The sequence below is a fragment of the Anabrus simplex genome, chromosome 6 (genome assembly GCF_040414725.1).
Source record: "Anabrus simplex isolate iqAnaSimp1 chromosome 6, ASM4041472v1, whole genome shotgun sequence".
NCBI classification, from domain to species: Eukaryota; Metazoa; Arthropoda; class Insecta; order Orthoptera; family Tettigoniidae; genus Anabrus; species Anabrus simplex.
The window spans coordinates 297,018,680-297,039,132 of record NC_090270.1 but is presented as its reverse complement, the minus strand read 5'-3'; the positions used below and the strand labels follow the sequence as shown (position 1 = coordinate 297,039,132).

The window sequence follows — 20,453 nt, the reverse complement described above, 5'->3', positions numbered from 1 at the left end:
AAGGAAGTATGTACAATGTCCCAGATGGAGAATCTGTAGATCCTAGAAAAAGGGATGCAGAACAAAGTGAACTTTATTATGTCATTCCTTTAGATACCTACTATTGTCTAAATGTTTTTGGGCAAACATTTTCAGAACACCCTGATGAAGTCATCTGTAACTTTGCAACTTTCAATCCACACTGTGTACTATGATTTTTGATAATGGCATGGTAAAATATGTTTACTTTCCAAAAGGGACAAAAAAGGACTTTATTTGGATGTAAGAAGGAATAATGAGAAGTTTCAAATTATGTTTTTGTCTATTTCAAATATTACTTACAAAGACAATTGATACAAAATCCATTTAACTTAAAGCTACTCAGTCTGCAGCTTTAAAAATGACTAGGTTTGTTGCTTTGAGCAATAGATTAAAACACTTAGCAGACATCTTAATGGCTAACAATTGAGGTTTGGTGTTCATTGAGCATTTGACCAGCAAACTGTTTATAGGGAACACATCATACAAATATCTATCTTTTTCACTCCTCAAAATCATTATAAAACATCATCACTAGTAATATCATGATGGTTTGCTATGAGCACATCTTACGGAGAGTTAAATTCTACTGTAACACTAGAACAAAACATTAAATAAACAGAAGTAACGTATCAGTATCAAAAAGCAACTTATACTAATAACACCTTGAAGCATTCTTAGGGGTAAAGAACCTGCTTCCAAAGAACTCATTCCATAAAATATTTTATTACATATACACCAAACTCAATTTATTCTCATTATGAACTCAGTATCAGAATAGTAATATATAAAAATTGAAAACTAACATGGACATCTCATTGGAAGCATGTAACCTCAGGAGAGTTATCAGTAGAAATTAAAAATGAGCTTTTGATACAGCTAGTACTAAAACTGCTTTCTTGAGTATCATCAGGTAAAGCTAAGTAGAAAAAATTTAATACCTTGCTAACAGCAAGTGTCTAGGAAAAGCTTCCTATTTTTGCAAAGCCTTCTAGAATGTTCTAATATGAATTAGCCTATATCCTTGGTATAAAATTCAACTGTCTTGAGAAAAATATTATAGCAAAACTACACCACTCTTTATATAGGAAATTTCTGTTTAGATTTATCAGCACACTACCAAACCCCAAATATGCTGATATTTTTTATAAATTTGACAATTAAAATATACTACAAGTTTCATTCTTGAATGAACATCTTCCGATTGCTTCTGCTCAGATCTTATTATGCAACCATGTGAAAGTGGTATAAATTCATCTAAACTGGTGCATTTTATGACAGCAGTCTAAGGGAGGAGCACAGTACATGATAGAAGTCCAGCTTCTTAAGGAAGAAAACATTAAAAGAGAGAAATAATAATTCGGCAGGTATTCCTCTGCCTTAATACTATTCTAGGCAACACAAGTACAAGGCCCTTTTATGAAAGGCCACAACCTACCGCTGAAGAAATGAATGCAACTCTCTTAATGCTGCTGCAGTTACAATGCCATGTGACTGTGTGTAACTGTTGAATGGCTGTGATCTCACCTGCTGGACACGTTGAAATCTGGAGTGATGGAGGAAATCCTTGCCTTCTTTGTGATTTTGGTTAGGATCCAGCTGAAAAATCGTGCAACTATTTAAATTATTTACATACTGCTATTTAACTACAATCTCCACAATACTGAGCATAAGGGCTTAGGTGGAGCATTAAATGAAGGAGTATTGATCGGCTCAGCATTCACCTACCATTTAGACATGCAAAATGTGGACAATTCTGAGGTAGGAATAACATAGTAAGACCTGCATAACCAGCAGGGACATTACTTTAGATAACATGGGCAGTTCGTGTGTTATCGCAATTGACGGTAAAAGAACTGTTGTTCAACAGAAATGTCTGATTGGCTAGAAGCCATGCTTTACCGTTTTGACTTGCTTAAGTGAGAATTTGTTAATATTTCCAATCGAACACAATTTGGAAGCAAATTAAAAACTTAAAAGCTGAAACCAAAACTATTACGCACAAAATGACATGTTTCGTCTAATCAAGAGGACATTCTTGGATTCTGTAAATCGTATCAAGTTGAATAAAATCACCTTGGAAATAGTTTGAAATATTGGACTATCACTTAAAATCAATCAACTAAACATTGAGGGTATCAGGAGGTTAAAATGTAAATACCTAGCCAAATCTCTGAACGGATGTCGTCATTGCATTTCAGAAAACCTGGGAAGAAGATTTTATACCTGGCATGGTCTGCACCTAAATAGGTTGGGAAAAAGGTATGTTGTAAATAGTATAATAGAGTTTGCTAATTCAATTCATGATGTGGAATGTGTACCTGATCCCATTCCTCTAAAAAACTAGATAAAGTGACCGATATAGGTCGGTCTGTCATGCTAGAATCGAGGAATGGTATTGATACTCATGGTAGTCTATATAGGTTAGGTTCTTTTAAAACTCATGGTAGTCTACAGTATATAGGTTAGGTTCTTTTAAAACTGTATTGGGGAATAGTGTTAATGTGCAGGTTAGATTCTTATCAGTTCACTAAAATCAATGAACCTGTAGAAACAAAAATATCTACTAGTAGGCCTATTGTGGAAAATGACATCCAAGATACTAAGAAAGCACCAAGGTTAGTTGAACACTTTAGAGGATACTACCAAAATGTAAATGGACTTCAAAGCAAACTAACTGAACTTAAAATTTTTTCATGTTTAGCTGACTATGACTTCATGCTATTAACCGAAACAAACTTAAATGATGAAATTAGTGATGTGGAACTCTGACTCGAAACATATTCAATTTTCAGATGTGATAGGTCTTCTTTAACGAGTACGATGGCATCCCATGGGGGGGTAATGATCCGTTTTAACAAGAGGTTTAAACCTACTCTGATACCGTGCATTAACACAGTTGAACAGTTGTTTGTGTCCCTGACTTTTAACACCACAAAATTAATCATTGGTGCTGTATTACATTCCACCCAAGTCTCCTGTCCAAAAATATTTCGAACATTGCAGTGCTGTTGAAAAAATTATGTCAAATCTTGACAACCATTTATTGCTCATTGTTAGTGACTACAATCTACCACATCTTAATTCGATAGTAAATGAAGAAACATCTTCTGGCCTTATGTCAGTAGGTAACCACACTATGCAGTCCAGTTTAGTTATAGACACCTTTTCTTATTTCTGTTTAATCAGTTTAATGCTATCCCAAATTTTCTAAATCACTTTCTTGATTTGGTTTTCAGTAACTCCAGTTCCACTGAAGTAAAATCTAGTAATGAAAGCATTGTTCCCTCGATAGACACCACCCAGCATTAGAGATTTCTTTACCTATAAATGAGCTATACAATTCCTTGCCTGCTGATAGTTTTTATTTTGACTTTTTAAATGGTGACTATAATGGACTAAATTATTATCTGTCACAGTTCAGCTGGGAGGAGATGTTTCAAAATGTATCAATTGATAAAGCAGTATAAATCTTCTGTTCAGTACTACATTATGGCATGGAACTTTACATCCCTATACGGAATTTTAAGACTCCCAAATTCCCAAAGAATTGAAATGAAGTCCCTGATTATTGAAAAGAAGAAAGCACATAAGCAATACAAAATATCAGGTCTCAATAGCGATTATCAGCATTTCTCGAAATTAAGAAATGAATGCAAGTCTAAGTCTTGCTATACAATGTATGTCTCCAACTGTGAACAAAGTATTACTTCCAATACACAGAAATTCTGGCAATATCTAAGTTCTAAAAGGTCATGTAATAATATTCCTTCAACAATGCATCTTAATGAAGTTACAGCCGATACTGGAGAAAATATTGTCAGTCTTTTTGCTAACCACTTTTCATCCGTTTATTCTTCTTATCAGAATAGTAGTAGTATGTCATATGATTATCCTTTCTCTGTCAATCTATCAGTTATAAACATTAGTAAGGCAGAAATTTACAACAAACTGATATCTCTGGAATTAAAGAAAACTGTTGGACCTGATGGTGTTTCAACGTACCTGCTCAAGTACTACTCTTTTATTTTATGTGAAGCACTCTTTTATCTGTTCAACTTATCATTAAACCAAGGCGTTTTTCCAGTGGAATGGAAGAAAGGATTTGTTAGTCCAGTTTTCAAAAATGGTGATAAAACTGACATAAAACAACATAGACCAGTTATAATTTCTTCTCATATTTCCAAAATATTTGACTCAATAATTCTTGACAAAATCACACCTCTCTTTAGAAACATGATCATTGATGAGCAGCATGGATTCTTTTCAGGACGGTCAACCTGTAGCAGTCTTCTTTTATTCTATCAGTTCCTCTTGGATGCAATAGAGAACCACTCCCAAGTGGACTGCAGTTATACAGACTTCTCAAAAGCTTTTGACACTGTCGACCACGATATCTTGCTGCAAAAACTAACAGGCTACGGAATTAATGGACCTCTCCTCTGATGGTTTGAATCTTATCTTAAAAATCGCCTGCAGATTGTTAAAATAAGGAATCATTTTTCTGCACCTATTATTGTTTTGTTACCAGTGGAGTTCCTCAAGGGCCTCACCTTGCGCCCTTACTTTTTACTCTCTACATAAATGACATTAAAAATATACTTAAGAATTCTGAATTGCTTTTGTTTGCTGACGATGCAATTTTTTTAATGCAAATTAATTGTCCACTTGATTGTTTAAAACTTCAAGAAGATTTACATCATCTGAAAAAGTATTGCATTCAAAATGGGTTGAAACTTAATCATGAGAAATGTAAAATAATATCGTTTTTTAAAAACAAGAAGAAAATATCATTTCAGTACAAATTTAGTAATAACAACATTCTAACTTCTGTTTCACAAGTTAATGACCTTGGTGTTTTATTCAGTTATAACCTATCTTTTAATGAACATATTGAAAATATTTGTAAGAAAGCATTTCAAAGATTGAGTTGCATTACTAGATATTCTAGAGAATTTTCAAACTTAGCTACCTATCGATTGCTGTATGCGTCTATGTACGCCCTATACTAAAATACTGTACACCTGTTTGCAACCCTTCTCATCAGACCTCTATCCATAGATTAGATTCAGTACAACATACATTTCTTCGTTTATATTCATTTAGGGCAGGATTCTCATATCATAATGTTGATTATACATCCTTACAACAGTCCTTAAATATGCATAGCATGTCACAACGCCGTGAATTATTGGATACACTCTTCATTTTTAAATTGCTTCATTCCTTGGTGAATTGTCCACAACTCCTTGCAAAAATTAACGTACATGTACCAGACAGGCACAAGGTTCAAGAATACATTGTCTACAAATTGGCATAGAACTAACTACGCATTCAATGGGCCAATTGAACGAATGTCAAGATCTCTAAACGAAGTGGATATTGATATATTTAACTGCTTATTGTCAAAATTGAGAAATCACTTACATAATCTCCAAATTTGACTATTACTTTCCTGTGATTACTTGTAATATAACCTGTGTATATATCTGTACATATTTTTCTACTTATACTCCATTGAACTTTCTTTTTAGTGTGTTTTGTTTTGTTTATTCTTCTCTACTGTTATGTAAAATGGTATTACTGTTAATAAAGTATTAATTAATTAAAGAGATGACCTTCAGTTACAAATTAAAGGAAAATCCTGGGATTTAAGGTAGCAGCTACTCTTCTTATTCTTCTTCCTCCTGATGTGTTTCTGCTCATGTAGGGCATTCACAGCTGCTCTTTATCACTCAAAATATGAGTACAGTAGCTACTAACGTATGGAATAACATCTGCATTTATCAAATGATAACTTCAGGTTCCAGTAATGTTATCTCCATCACAATCAAGATTGGCAATGTAACTATAAGCATAAGCATGAACTGGCCATCACAGCCACTTCCAACCTAACAACATACAAGTGTAAGGGACTTCAACAGCCATGATACCCTCTGGGTATACACTATAAAAAGAGCCCAAGTTAGTTGGCCGTGCGGTTAGGGACACACAGATGTGAGCTTGCATTTGGTAGATAGTGGGTTCGAACCCCAATGTCGGCAGCCCTGAAGATGGTTTTCTGTGGTTTCTCATTTTCTCACCAAGGCAAATGCTGGGGCTGAACATTAATTAATGGCACACCGAGCTTGATAGCTGCAGTCGCTTAAGTGCGGCCAGTATCCAGTAATTGGGAGATAGTGGGTTCGAACCCCACTGTTGGCACCCCTGAAGATGGTTTTCCGTGGTTTCCCTTTTTCACACCAGGCAAGGCTGCACCTTAATTAGGGCCACGGCCGCTTCCTTACCATTCCTAGGCGTTTCCTATCCCATTGTCGCCATAAGACCTATCTGTGTCGGTGCCACGTAAAAAAAGTAGAAAAAAAATTAATGGCACAGCCACTTCCTTCCCATTCCTAGCCCTCTCCTATCCCATCATCGCCATAAGACTTGTTGGTGCAACTTAAAGCAAATGTAATTTTAAAAATATAAAAAATTGGTATAGTTCCTTCATGCAACCAGTAATCATGTAAATGAGTACTTCAGATATGGTACTACATCCCCACAAATCTCAATTCCAGCTGCTTTTCTAGTTTCCAAATTTTGTAAGTATCTTTGTTATCACAAGTAAATTGCCATACTTGGTTAGCATTACACCCCCTCTCTTCCCCGTGGGTGGGGAACGCAGACGAAGAATACACCCACGGTATCCCCTGCCTGTCGTAAGAGGTGGCTAAAAGGGGTGACCAAGGGATGATCAAATTAGAACCAAGACTACTTATAATTAGTACCATCACACAGGGAACACCATGGGTTGCATTTACTTGCATGTAGTACCACTATGCTTTTACAGTACCTGTAATTCGTACCCCTATATGAGTAACACCATGGGATGAGCAACACCATGGTTCTGCCTTGCCTATGCTTAGTGCCCACTATGTGAGCAACACCACAGGATAGTGTGGGTCCCTGTGGTTAGTCCCCTTATGTGAGGTATGCCACAGGTTTGTGTTGCCTGTAAATAGTGCCGCAGTGTGCGAAACACCATAGGTCTGTGTTTCATGTGCGAATTTCATTACCTGTGAGCAGTACCACCTATGTGTGGAATACTGCGAGTCTACGCTACTTTTCATTAGTACCGCAACATGACCAATAACATGGTTCTATTTTCCTAGCGATAAGTACCATTATGAAGGGCCGATGACCTGGATATTGGACCCGTTTCGACTACAAGCCTCATCGATTCAGGATTGTGCTTTAGAAGCTGTCCCTTGGTCAGTAATAGTATTGTTTAACGCTAGTTTCTGGGAATGTGGGGCATTGCGGGTTGGATCCACTGATTGTTTTAACTTCATATCCATCCATTCATTCTTCGTCCTCACATTTTCAAATTCTGGTCAGTGGAGGATTATGGATTTTTAAATTATCATAACATTTCGTCTCATTTCGTACCATTAGGTGCCGACGACCTAGATGTTAGACCCCTCTATACCACAATCATCATCATTAGATGCCCTTTCTACCTGAACATCGTATTTATATACAACAAATACTAGCACTGTGCTACTGAAGCACTCTTTCTTTATTGGTCTGCACATGTTCTAGTTAGTGACAAAACCCACTGTTGTACATTAGGGGTACATAGAATAGAGCCTCTTGAAGGGAGATCCCCTCCCGAGGAGTGGGAAGTCTGTTTCAAATCATATTTTAAATTACTAGTGTAATATCATACCAACTTCAAATTTTTTCTTCACAAACATTTTAAATGAAGTTGTAAATTATCATTAATGAACTCATAACAATTTCTCACATTGTATAATTTCACTCTAATCTTATATTCTCATTTTATATTTTTTACCATGACAATCAGGATCCTGATTTTATCTTTAAGTATGAGTGTAAAAAGGCTGATGATGCCCTTTTTAAAGGGCGAAACATGACCCTTCAAATTTTAATTTAATAGGATGTAAGTCCTAATTTTGTAAATTCTATTGTATTGTATAGGCTGATCCTAATAAATTTTAGTAATATCTTAAATTGATCAGGAATATCTGAAAATGATCACAATGAACCCAAAATTACCCACAGCAAGATCATTATCAAAAATTCATAAGAAGAAGGTCCCCATTCATCCAACAATCAATAGTAGGAATAGTCCAACCTATAAAACCTCGTAGTTCCTTCATAAATTCCTAAAGAAACATTTCATATTCCACAACACAAGCCCCATAAGAAACTCAATCAAACTTTGCATTCCTTAAAAAAATTAGTCTACAACCAAGCTATGTTCTATGTTTCTTTGACATTACTAATATGTACACAAATATCCCTGTTAATGACACCATCAACATCAAAGAAAATAGTCTGTCCAAACATAGTACATTAAGTAAAATTGAAATTGATGAATGCCTAAAATTACTCAGTTTTGTTTTAAACAATAATTACTTCACTTTCAATAAGAAAATTTACAAACAAGAAGGATTGGCAATGGGCGACCCGTTATCCGGCATTTTAGCCGATATCTGTATGGATGGTCTCAAACACAGAAAGATAACTAATAACATCAAAGGGCTTAGCCTATGGCATCGCTATGTCGATGACACAATAGCAATCATCAACAAACAAATCAACAACAGTGACAAGATTTTATTGTTCCTTTATCGTTTAGATAACCATAGAAAATTCACTAAAGAAGGCGAGAGCAATGTCTTTAAATTTCTTAGATATTAAAATCACGCGAGTTCTAAACAAGTTTGACTTCAAAATATACAGAAAGCCCTTCTTCACTCCAACAATCATAAAAAACAAATCATTGCCCGTAATTCACATAAAAAAGCCTCTTACTATAGTCTAATATATAGGGCATTAAAAATCCCTATGTCATCTAATAATCTAAAAAAAAAAAGATTTACAGTTCATAAAAGAAATAACCAAACTTAACGGATTTAATGCAGATATGATTAATAAAATCATCAATAAAGTAAAATTGAAACTAGCCACAAATTTAACCCCAATAAACCAAAATACGCTAAGTTCAAGTTCACCAACCATAGCATTCATCCGATTACCAATTTCCTAAAAACACGATGTAAAAATACCATACATAACAGTGAACACCATTTGGACTGTGTTATGCATCACTTGACCAAGCACCAATTCTCAAATTTCCAGATATCTACACCACCTGGTAGCCGAGGCTTCAAACTACATGAAAAAAAATATTCGTACTCTCAAATATAGTTTATATCAAAAATAAATCGATTAGGACCATGCGCCAATCTAAATATCGCCAGAAGATATTTCTGCATCAACTGACCAAAGACACTCTCATGCAGTTGAATTTTGCATCACCTGACTAAATGACATTTGGTGGTCGCTTGGTCATGTTATGCGTATTGCTCTTTCCCGCCTTTTTATTCCTGTGACAACAGTGAAGTTTCTCCGTGATTCTCTGCCGTCTTCATATCAACAAAATTATTTAGTGAATGCCTATTAACACTATTCACTTCTGTTTTGGCATGGCTCACTTTAGGTCTTCCTCAAGAGCTCAACGAATCGTCGAGTTAGCAAGGAAGGAAATCTACTTGCAAACTATATTACATGTTAGTTGTTCAACCTATATCACAGTACCACTAGCATACATGACAAATGCATTTTACTTATGGATTCTTTTTCGAATAGTTTCATCATTCTATATTCTGTTCTCATTATGCAGAAAGATGAGCCGGAATTACATCCACAGACACAAGCTATTGAGACACCCGTTCACGAATCCCCAAAAGATGTAATTTTTTCAAGCTGTCTGACAGAGCTGAGTCCAATGAAATGCTGTCATGCTACCCAAAGTATTGTTCTGAGGTGTAATACAGCCACGACTAGCAATCTTCAGAATGATTATTCAGATTTAGAACTGAGATGCTCTAGTGATTCAAACTTTGTTGAGGGCAGAATGGATCCAACAACATTGTTGAATGTAAGTACGATTTAGTTAATGGAAAAGAAGCACCATCATATCCTATAGCATTGCCAGACAGATACTGTAAATCAGTCGGGTAAGGTTTTTCTAGGAAGAAATACATTCTTACTCCACAATATAATATTTCTGTTGTATAGGAAAATTCACAGTCTGACGATCAGCAGCAGTCCATTCCTGTATTACTGGACGAACATCACTTCTCTCATTCCCATACAGACGTTAGTTCCGATGATAGTAATGCTACTAATGAACATGATGTTTTAGGCTCCAGCATCTCCAATTATGCAGCTATCCAAACCCATTGTTCAACTCCTCAGCCGATGAATGAAGCATCTCAGATATTGGAAGCTCAAAACAATGATTCTCTGGGAGAAGGGAGACCAAGAAAAGGTCAGAAAAGAAAATATCCGTTTCAGTATCGAAGAATTAGGAAGATGAAATGTGTTCAAAATGAAAACTATATCACACAGCGGGTAAATCTTAAAGAACCCAAAGAATTTAGAGAATACATTTGTTCATGTAAATGTCTGAACAAGATAGGAATTGATGCACTAAAAGAAGAGTTTAAAAACTTCTATAGTACTACATCACACGATGCACAAACAGCTCTTATCTGTGCCATGGTAACAACAAAAGATGTAAAACGGAAAAGAGTGAAGAACTCCAACAAAGGAACAGCCACAAGAACTTACACCATCAGCGGTGTCAAAGTATGCAAAAGTTTCTTCTTGCAAACATTTAGGATCTCCAGTGGAAAGGTTCATCTAGCAATTAAGAAGATACAATCACCAAGGGCGCGTTGTGGATCGTCGTGGATTGGCTGGTGGAAGGAATAAACTCCCTGAAAATAAACTGAAAGAAGTCATAGACCACATAAAGAAGTTTCCACGTTACAAATCTCACTATAGGAGAAGCAAGACACAAGCAGAATTTCTTGCCCCTGAAATAACGGCCAATGTCGTATGATATGTACAAGGACGAGGTTTCAAATCCTGTATCAAAAGCAAGTTATAAGAAGATATTCCTCGCGAAGTTCAACATCAAAAGGAAACCACTGAAAAAGGACACATGTAATGTTTGTGACACCTTGGAAGTTCAGATCCAAAACACAACTGGATGCGAAGCCGAGAATTTAAAAACAAAAAAGAAAATCATCTTGAACAAGCCAAAATTGCGCAGGATATGAGATCATCGGACATGTCAAAGGCAAAACAAGATGGCACCCTGGAAGTTCTTTGCTTTGACTTAGAGAAAACCTTGCCATTGCGTAGAATTCCTAAAAATACAGTCTTTTATAAAAGGCAGTTATGGCTTTATAACTTAGGAATACGCAGCGGTAAGGATGAAAGAGGACAATGCTATGTCTGGTTAGAGGGTGAGGGAGGCCGAGGGTCACAGGAGGTATCCTCATGCCTGATGAAATATTTAATGGAAGAGCTACCAGCTGTTGAAGAAGTCACCTTGTTGTCAGATTCCTGTGGAGGACAGAACCGAAACATAAAAATGGTTTTGATGTTAAAAGCTACCTTAGAACAGCATCCCACAGTGAAAAAAGTTTCCTTGTTCCAGGACACAGCTTTCTCCCCAATGACAGTGATTTCAGGGACATAGAGTGTGCATTGAAACATCAGCGAAGGTTGTATACAGCAGAGGACTACATCAATGTGATGAAATTGTGTAGGAAGAGGAATCCCTTAGTTGTTCACAGAATGAAGTCTGAGGATTTTAAAAGTACAGATTTACTTGAGAAACAAATGATGAATCGGAAGACAAGTAATTTGAGAGAGAAGATAAACTGGCTGAAAGTAAAAGAGATAGAGCTACATAAAGACAAATCATTTTGCATCTTCTTCAAGCAGGAATATAAAGGACAGCCAGTTGAAATAAACATTCAGAAGAAGAAAGCTGTTGGTCGTCCTTCACAAAATGGCGTGACCCACTATTTTAGCAATGTGTTAACACCTCTGTGGCCGCGTGGAAAACCCATTTCAGAAGCGAAGTTCAGCGACATACGCTCTTTGATGTCACTTATTCCAAAAGATGCCACTGATTTGTATTGTAAACTCTGCAGTCATCCGGGTATTGAAGACGATATTGATGGATTTGATTGCCAGCAACTTGATTTCATTGTTGAAGATAAAACTTAGATGAAGCTGATGATACTTCCCATTCCTGTGTCAGATTGAACATTCTGAAGTTTATTTCAATTTCTGTTATTAGTGATATCAAGTAGATAGACCGGCATAAGTGAAACCCATCTGTAAAATATCAGTATGTAATAGTATGGATAATATGTTTCTTTGTATGTAGGGTAATGGTATTGTAGAATAATAAACAGAAATTTTGTTCAACATTACTCATAAAACTGTTTATACGTCTGTTTACCTAGATTAGTACCCTTTCGTGGTAAAAATCCCCAATGTAAAACATAAGTAAAAGCGTAACATTAATATGCATCACATGACCAAGGGACAAAATTGTCACTTGGTCAATTGATGCGAAATAGAAAGAATGAGTTACTTCAGAAAGTTAAAATTAACTAAGCGACATTTTATGGATAATCAGACACTTAATGACTTGCTATGCAGTTGGTAATTGGTCTGTATATAGAACTGACCTTAGTCCTTCTTATGGTGAAAGAAATCTGCCAATTCATTCAAAACTCGAATTTATATGCTAACAAACGCGTTCACGTCAATATCTCGAAATGACAATTTGGCGCTCGGTCAAGTCATGCATAACACCGTCCAATTGTAATTTATTTTTTAATCATAACTCAATTAATAGGCTACTACAGACAGCCATTATTCTGGATCAGGTATATACAGATTACTATGCTTTACATGTAATTTTTCGTATGTTGGCCAGACTGGCCGCAGTTTTTCAACCAGATATGCTGAACATTACAATGCTCTGAAACACAATAAATTTTCTGCAATGGCCAATCACATAAAGGACACAGGGCATAAATTTACTACCACTGAACAAGATTTATATATCTTAAAAAGAATTGAAAAATGTAAACTCATGACAGAGTACGAAAACATATTCATATTTCTTGACCAACAGTTCAACAAAGATAGGAACTTAAATGATGTCATTGATAAAAAAAAGTCCTTTGTACGAACAGATTGCAATACTTTTACAAAAATCAATTCCCCTCCCAAGCAAATTCTTCAAAATTTTTGACCTTAAATAAGTAAGCACTCCCACCATTCCTATACATAATACACTCTCCTCTTCCCCCCTCCTGCTGCTAGCAGTTCCCCTTCAAGCATAACAAGCAGGCCCATAGCCACGCCTTTGCAAGCGCAACCCCCTCCAACAAGATTCCACCGCTACAACACGCGCAGAAAGAACTCAACAGTTGCCAGCAGCCCATAGACCACTTTGCAACAAGTCACTCTTGCTGAAAGCCAAGAGGTAAGTTTGTACCTTCTCCACGTAATTTTCATAGTGAGCCTTTTATCCATCGTTTAACACCACGCTTCTGGTTTTCAATTGCAGACTTCACCTTAAAATTAACAATCAATGTGCTCATTTACACATAACTTTAGCATCGCCCCTTTCAACCAGCATGTCAACAAACCTGCAATTCATAGCAATGCCAATATATCACATCAAATGAGATGGTCCAAAGGAGTCCCATCAATAAAGTGAAAATATTACACCATATGCTAATGACATTTAGCTTATACATACAACTGATTATTTATCAGTTATGAGACCATTATTTAACAACATTTTAAATCATAAATGTTTATCACCACGTTTTAACACGACATTTGATTTGATAATTCGGAATGTTTTTCTTTTATCGACCACTTGCTAGTCAAATATTATTTTGTATCAAATTCTTTAAATCACAAGTTTATAATCAACTGTTGTATTATTTATTCACTTGTAACACTATCAATTCAATAGTTTTACCACATGTTAATTTTTATTCATGACTTTTTAAGATTCTTTTTAACATTAGTTCATAAGTCAATCACGTGCCTGATTTTATTTTAAGGTCAAATCATGGCTGCTGATGCCTGCAAAATTTAAGGTGAAACATGTACCATATTTTTAAATAACATGCCAGAAAATATTTTAACAAGCACAAAATCCTAATTGTTTGTGTCTAATGTATTGATTAGGTGGATAAAATAATAAAATAACTTATTGTTATTATATAAACCATCAGAAATATTAAAAGAAAACATCAAAAAAGCATTATTCAACAAACAGAAATAGATCACAAAAAGACCAATTCTACGGATTACTATAAAATATTTAGTAAACAACTTCAAAAATATGAACCGCCAACACTTATGCTAAAAGATAAGAATGGAGAGATGGCACATAATAATAAAGATAATACACAAATTCTAGCAGACACATTTAATAAATTATTGAACTGTGAATAACCAAAAGAACTACTTCATATAAATACAGACATGCCCATTAAAACTCCACCAGAAAATATCGATCCACCCAGCTTTGATGAAGTTAATCAAGTCATTAAAGAACTGAAAAATTATAAAGCTTGTGGGGAAGACCAAACATTTGCCGAGTTGTGGAAAAATGCAGGAGAATCAATTAGAGAATCACTTCACCAATGCTTGATTAAAATTTGCAATGATGAAAAATTACCGGACCTTTGGACAACTGCAGTAATCCACCCTTTATGCGAAAAAGGAGATAGAACAAATCCTGATATAGAGGAATATCACTCCTGGATTGTACTTACAAAATATTCTCGAGAATAATTTACAATCGGTGCAAATGTCAACTGGAAAAAGAATTAGGAGAGTACCAGGGAGGATTTCGACCATGGCGTAGTTGTCCAGATTAAACCATAACACTAAAATTATTAATGGACATCTACAAAAGAAGACAGAAACAAATGAATATCACTTTCGTAGACTTTCGGAAAGCTTATGATTGCATTCACCGACCTTCAGTACTAAAAATATTATGATAAGCTTAATGTTAACAAACACTAAATCAAAGGTGAAGTTTAGAGGAGAATTACCCAAAGCATTCATAATTAGAACAGGACTAAGACAAGGTGATGTACTATCACCACTTTTGTTGAATTGTACTCTGGAATACTTGATGAGAGAATGGTATGAAGAGAATAACAAAAATATAAAGATTGGATACACTGAAGATGAAATTGCTTAGGATTTGCAGATGATCTGGCACTACTAGCTAATAACCTTAATGAATCTCAGAATCAAATCACAAGTCTCCAAACTATTGCTGGAAAATAGGATTAACAATTTCATTTTTAAAAACTAAAATAGATCCCCTTTTAATAAGCAGTTTTCTGATATGTGGGAAAGAAATAGAAATTGTAAAACAATTTAAATACCTTAGAAAAACTATAACATACATTTTAAATTAAAAAATTTCTTGGACAGAGAAAACAAATAAATTATCCAGAGCCCAAAAAGTAACCAGAAATAAATACAACAGGAAATGTTTGTCAATAAATACAAAATTGAAACATTATAAGACTGTAGTCCAACCTGAAATAACTTATGGAAGTGAAACATTATTTATTTAAATTAAAGCAAAAGAATAACATAGACAAAATTTTAAAAATAGAAAGAAGAATAGTAAGAACATGCATTAATAAGAAGTACCAAAAAGAAGGAGAATGGCGCATCATCCCACATTCAGTAGTATATCAGGGCTGCCGACAGTGGGGTTCGAACCCACTATCTCACGATTACTGGATACTGGCCGCACTTAAGCAACTGCAGCTATTGAGCTCGGTGTGCCATTAATTAATGTTTAGCCCCAGCATTTGCCTTGGTGTGAAAATGAGAAACCACGGAAAACCATCTTCATGGCTGCCGACATTTGGGTTCGAGCCCACTATCTACCAAATGCAAGCTCGCATCTGCACGTCCCTAACCGCACGGCCAACTAAGTCGGGCTCTTTTTATAGTGTATACCCAGAGGGTATGATGGCTGTTGAAGTCCCTTACACTTGTATGTTGTTAGGTTGGAAGTGGCTGTGATGGCCAGTTGATGCTTATGCTTATTGCCAATCTTGATTGTGATGGAGATAACATTACTGGAACCTGAAGTTATCACTTGATAAATGCAGATGTTATTCCATACGTTAGTAGCTACCGTACTCATATTTTGAGTGATAAAGAGCAGCTGTGAACGACCTACATGAGCAGAAACATATCAGGAGGAAGAAGAATATTTATTACTCTGATTCCACTTCTTTGCACATATCATTGATATATATAAGAAAACATAAAGGTCCAATAATCCAATAATACTGCTTTGAGGAATTCCCCTCTTAATTATTTCAGGGACAGATAAAGCTTTGCCTACACTAATTCTCTGAGTTCTATTTTCTAGAAATATAGCCACCTATTCAGTCACTCTTTTTTCTAGTCCAACAGCATTCATTTTTGCCAGTAGTGTCCCATGATCTACCCTATCAAATGCCTTAGATAGGACAATCGTGATACAGTCCATTTGACCTCCTGAGATCAGGATATCTGCTATATCTTCCTGGAATCCTACAAATTGAGCTTCAGTGGAATAACCTTTCCTAACGCCAAACTGCTTTCTATCAAACCAGTTATTAATTACACAAACATGTCTAATATAATCAGAAAGAATGCTTTCCCTAAGCTTACATGCAATGCATATGAAACTGACTGGGCTGTAATTTTCAGCTTTATGTCTATCAACCTTTCCTTTATACACAGGGGCTACTATAGCAACTCTCCATTCATTTGGTATAGCTTCTTTGTGCAAACAATAATCAATCAAATAAGTACTTCAGATATGGTACTATATCCCAACACACTGTCTTATTATATCCCCAGAAATCTATCAATTCCAGCCGCTTTTCTAGTTTTCAACTTTTGTATCTTACTGTAAATGTCATTGTTGTCATAGGTAAATTTGAATACTTCTTTAGTATTTGACACCTCCTCTATCTGGACATTATCCTTGTAACCAACAATCTTTACATAATGCTGACTGAATATTTCTGCCTTTTGAAGATCCTCGCATACACACTCCCCTTGTTCATTAATGATTCCTGGAATGTCCTTCTCGGAACCTGTTTCTGCCTTAAAGTACCTATACCTATTCTTCCATTTTTCACTAAAATTTGCATGACCGCCAACTATGCTTGCTATCATTAGCTGACCTCTTTGCTAGATTCAATTACCTAGTAAGTTCCTTCAATTTCTCCTTCCACAACCATTTCTAACTATTTCTTTCCAACCTGCACCTCCTTCTTAGTCTCTTTACTTCTCTCTTATAATATAGTGGATCTTTACCATTCCTTACCACCTTTAAAGGTACAAGCCTATTTTCACATTCCTCAACAACTGCTTTAAAACCATCCCAGAATACATTTTTATTTACCTTTTTCCACTGATCATAGTTACTTTTAAAAAACTCCCTCAAGCCTGTTTTATCAGCCATATGGTACTGCCTAATAGTCCTAATTTCAGTGCCTTCCTTTCTCTCTTATTTATTTTTCATTACCTTCCTTTCTATCATATTCATTTTTAACTACGACAAAAATAGTTTCATGATCACTAATACCATCTACTACTTTGGTTTTTCTATAGAGCTCATCTGGTTTTACCAGCACCACATCCAGAATAATCTACCGTCTAGTTGGTTCCATCACTTCCCTTGCCTTATTAACTTATTTGCCATTTGTTGGTCATGCTTCCTGTTGTTTGCATTACCTACCCAATTGACATTTGGTAAATTGAGATTACGTTCCTTTCCATATCGTTTCCCTCATAGCTGATTATCTAATCAAATAATATTCTGAATCAGCGTCAGTGTAGTATTACACCATTTTTCGACATCACCCAGTCGTGAAAACCACGAACTATGCTTGTTGTGTACGTAGGCTCTAAATATTCTCCCGACCTCTCTCATGACCCGCTTGATCATATTACCTTGTGGGTATCGAATAGACGAATATATGGTCTTAACACCCAGTTCATTCAACTTGGTAGTCCATTTCTTTGAACTGAACTGGCTGCCGTGATCTGATAATATTCTGAGTGGACATCCAAACTCAGGAATATATCTGTCAATAACCTGCTTCAGACAACCCCTTCCAGTAGCTTTTCTCAGGGGATACATTTTGGCATATTTGCTGAAGGCATCAATCAAAACAAACACATATCGGTATCCATACCAAGATTTTACTAGCTGCCCGAACAGATCTACGCATATAAGTTGACCCGGCTTGTCTACAATGACTGCCTGCCGTGCACCCTCTAACGTTCTGTTAGGATGCTTACTGCGCTGACATAGATGACATACATACATACATAGATACATTATCATTATAGACTGTTTTGCCTTTCAGCGTTCAGTCTGCAAGCCTCTGAGAATTTACTAAATGTCACCACAATCCTCGATTTGCAACTAGTGTTGTGGCCTCATTTAGTTCTATACCTCTCATCCTTAAATCGTTAGAAACAGAGTCTAACCATTGTTGTCTTGGTCTCCCTCTACTTCTCTTACCCTCCATAACAGAGTCCATTATTCTCCTAGGTAACCTATCCTCGTCCATTCGCCTCACATGACCCCACCACTGAAGCCGGTTTATGCGTACAGCTTCATCCATCGAGTTCATTCCTAAATTAGCCTTTATCTCCTCATTCCGAGTTCCCTCCTGCCATTGTTCCCACCTGTTTGTACCAGCAATCATTCTTGCTACTTTCATGTCTGTTACTTCTAACTTATGAATAAGATATCCTGAGTCCACCCAGCTTTCGCTCCCGTAAAGCAAAGTTGGTCTGAAAACAGACCGATGTAAAGATAGTTTCGTCTGGGAGCTGACTTCCTTCTTACAGAATACTGCTGATCGCAACTGCGAGCTCACTGCATTAGCTTTCTTACACCTTGATTCAATCTCGCTTACTATATCACCATCCTGGGAAAACACACAACCTAAATACTTGAAATTATCGACCTGTTCTAGCTTTGTATCACCAATCTGACATTCAATTCTGTTGAATTTCTTACCTACTGACATCAATTTAGTCTTCGAGAGGCTAATTTTCATACCATACTCATTGCACCTATTTTCAAGTTCCAAGATGTTAGACTGCAGGCTTTCGGCACAGTCTGCCATTAAGACCAAGTCATCAGCATAGGCCAAACTGCTTACTACATTTCCACCTAACTGAATCCCTCCCTGCCATTTTATACCTTTCAGCATATGATCCATGTAAACTACAAACAGCAAAGGTGAAAGATTACAGCCTTGTCTAACTCCTGTAAGTACCCTGAACCAAGAATTCATTCTACCATCAATTCTCACTGAAGCCCAATTGTCAACATAAATGCCTTTGATTGATTTTAATAATCTACCTTTAATTCCATAGTCCCCCAGTATAGCGAACATCTTTTCCCTCGGTACCCTGTCATATGCTTTCTCTAGATCTACGAAACATAAACACAACTGCCTATTCCTCTCGTAGCATTTTTCAATTACCTGGCGCATACTGAAAATCTGATCCTGACAGCCTCTCTGTGGTCTGAAACCACACTGGTTTTCATCCAACTTCCTCTCAACGACTGATCGCACCCTCCCTTCCAAGATGCCAGTGAATACTTTGCCTGGTATACTAATCAATGAGATACCTCGATAGTTATTGCAATCCTTCCTGTTCCCTTGCTTATAGATAGGTGCAATTACTGCTTTCGTCCAATCTGAAGGTACCTTACCAACACTCCACGCTAATTTTACTACTCTATGAAGCCATTTCATCCCTGCCTTCCCACTATACTTCACCATTTCAGGTCTAATTTCATCTATTCCTGCTGCCTTATGACAATGGAGTTTATTTACTATTCTTTCCACTTCCTCAAGCATAATTTCACCAACATCATTTTCCTCCTCCCCATGAGCTTGGCTGTTTGCAACACCACCAGGATGATTTCCTTTTACACTGAGAAGATGTTCAAAATATTCCCTCCACCTCTCCAGTGATTCCCTGGGATCTATTATGAGTTCACCTGAATTACTCAAAACACTGTTCATTTCCTTTTTCCCTCCCTTCCTAAGATTCTTTATTATTGTCCAGAAAGGTTTCCCTGCTGCTTGACCTAGCCTTTCCAGGTTATTACCAAAATCTTCCCATGACTTCTTTTTGGATTCAACAACTATTTGTTTCGCTCTGTTTCTTTCATCTACATACAATTCCCTGTCTGCCTCGGCCCTTGTTTGGAGCCATTTCTGATAAGCCTTCTTCTTATGTTTACAAGCTGCTCTCACTTCATCATTCCACCAAGATCTTCGCCTTTTCCCATCTTTACACACAGTTGTTCCTAGGCATTCCCTTGCTGTTTCTACTACAGCATCTCTGTATGCCACCCATTCACTTTCGATATCCTGAACCTGTCTACTATTCGAAACTTCTCACTAATCATATCCATGTACTTCTGTCTAATTTCCTTGTCCTGGAGATTT

General features: G+C 36.3%; 1 protein-coding gene across 6 annotated transcripts in view; it reads right to left on the bottom strand.

The window, feature by feature from the left end:
* Nucleotides 1-311: 311 nt before the first annotated feature.
* Nucleotides 312-20,453, bottom strand: part of LOC136875759 (mitogen-activated protein kinase 15) — a 273,592-nt gene continuing 253,450 nt past the window's right edge. For 5 of the 6 annotated variants that reach the window (XM_067149337.2, XM_068228451.1, XM_067149338.2 and 2 more), the window contains one exon: nt 312-1,617. In XM_067149337.2, the coding sequence (XP_067005438.2) occupies nt 1,453-1,617 (165 nt within the window). In that variant the 3' untranslated portion in view covers nt 312-1,452. The remainder of the gene's footprint in view (nt 1,618-20,453) is intronic. The other variant, XM_067149336.2, reaches the window with a different exon arrangement.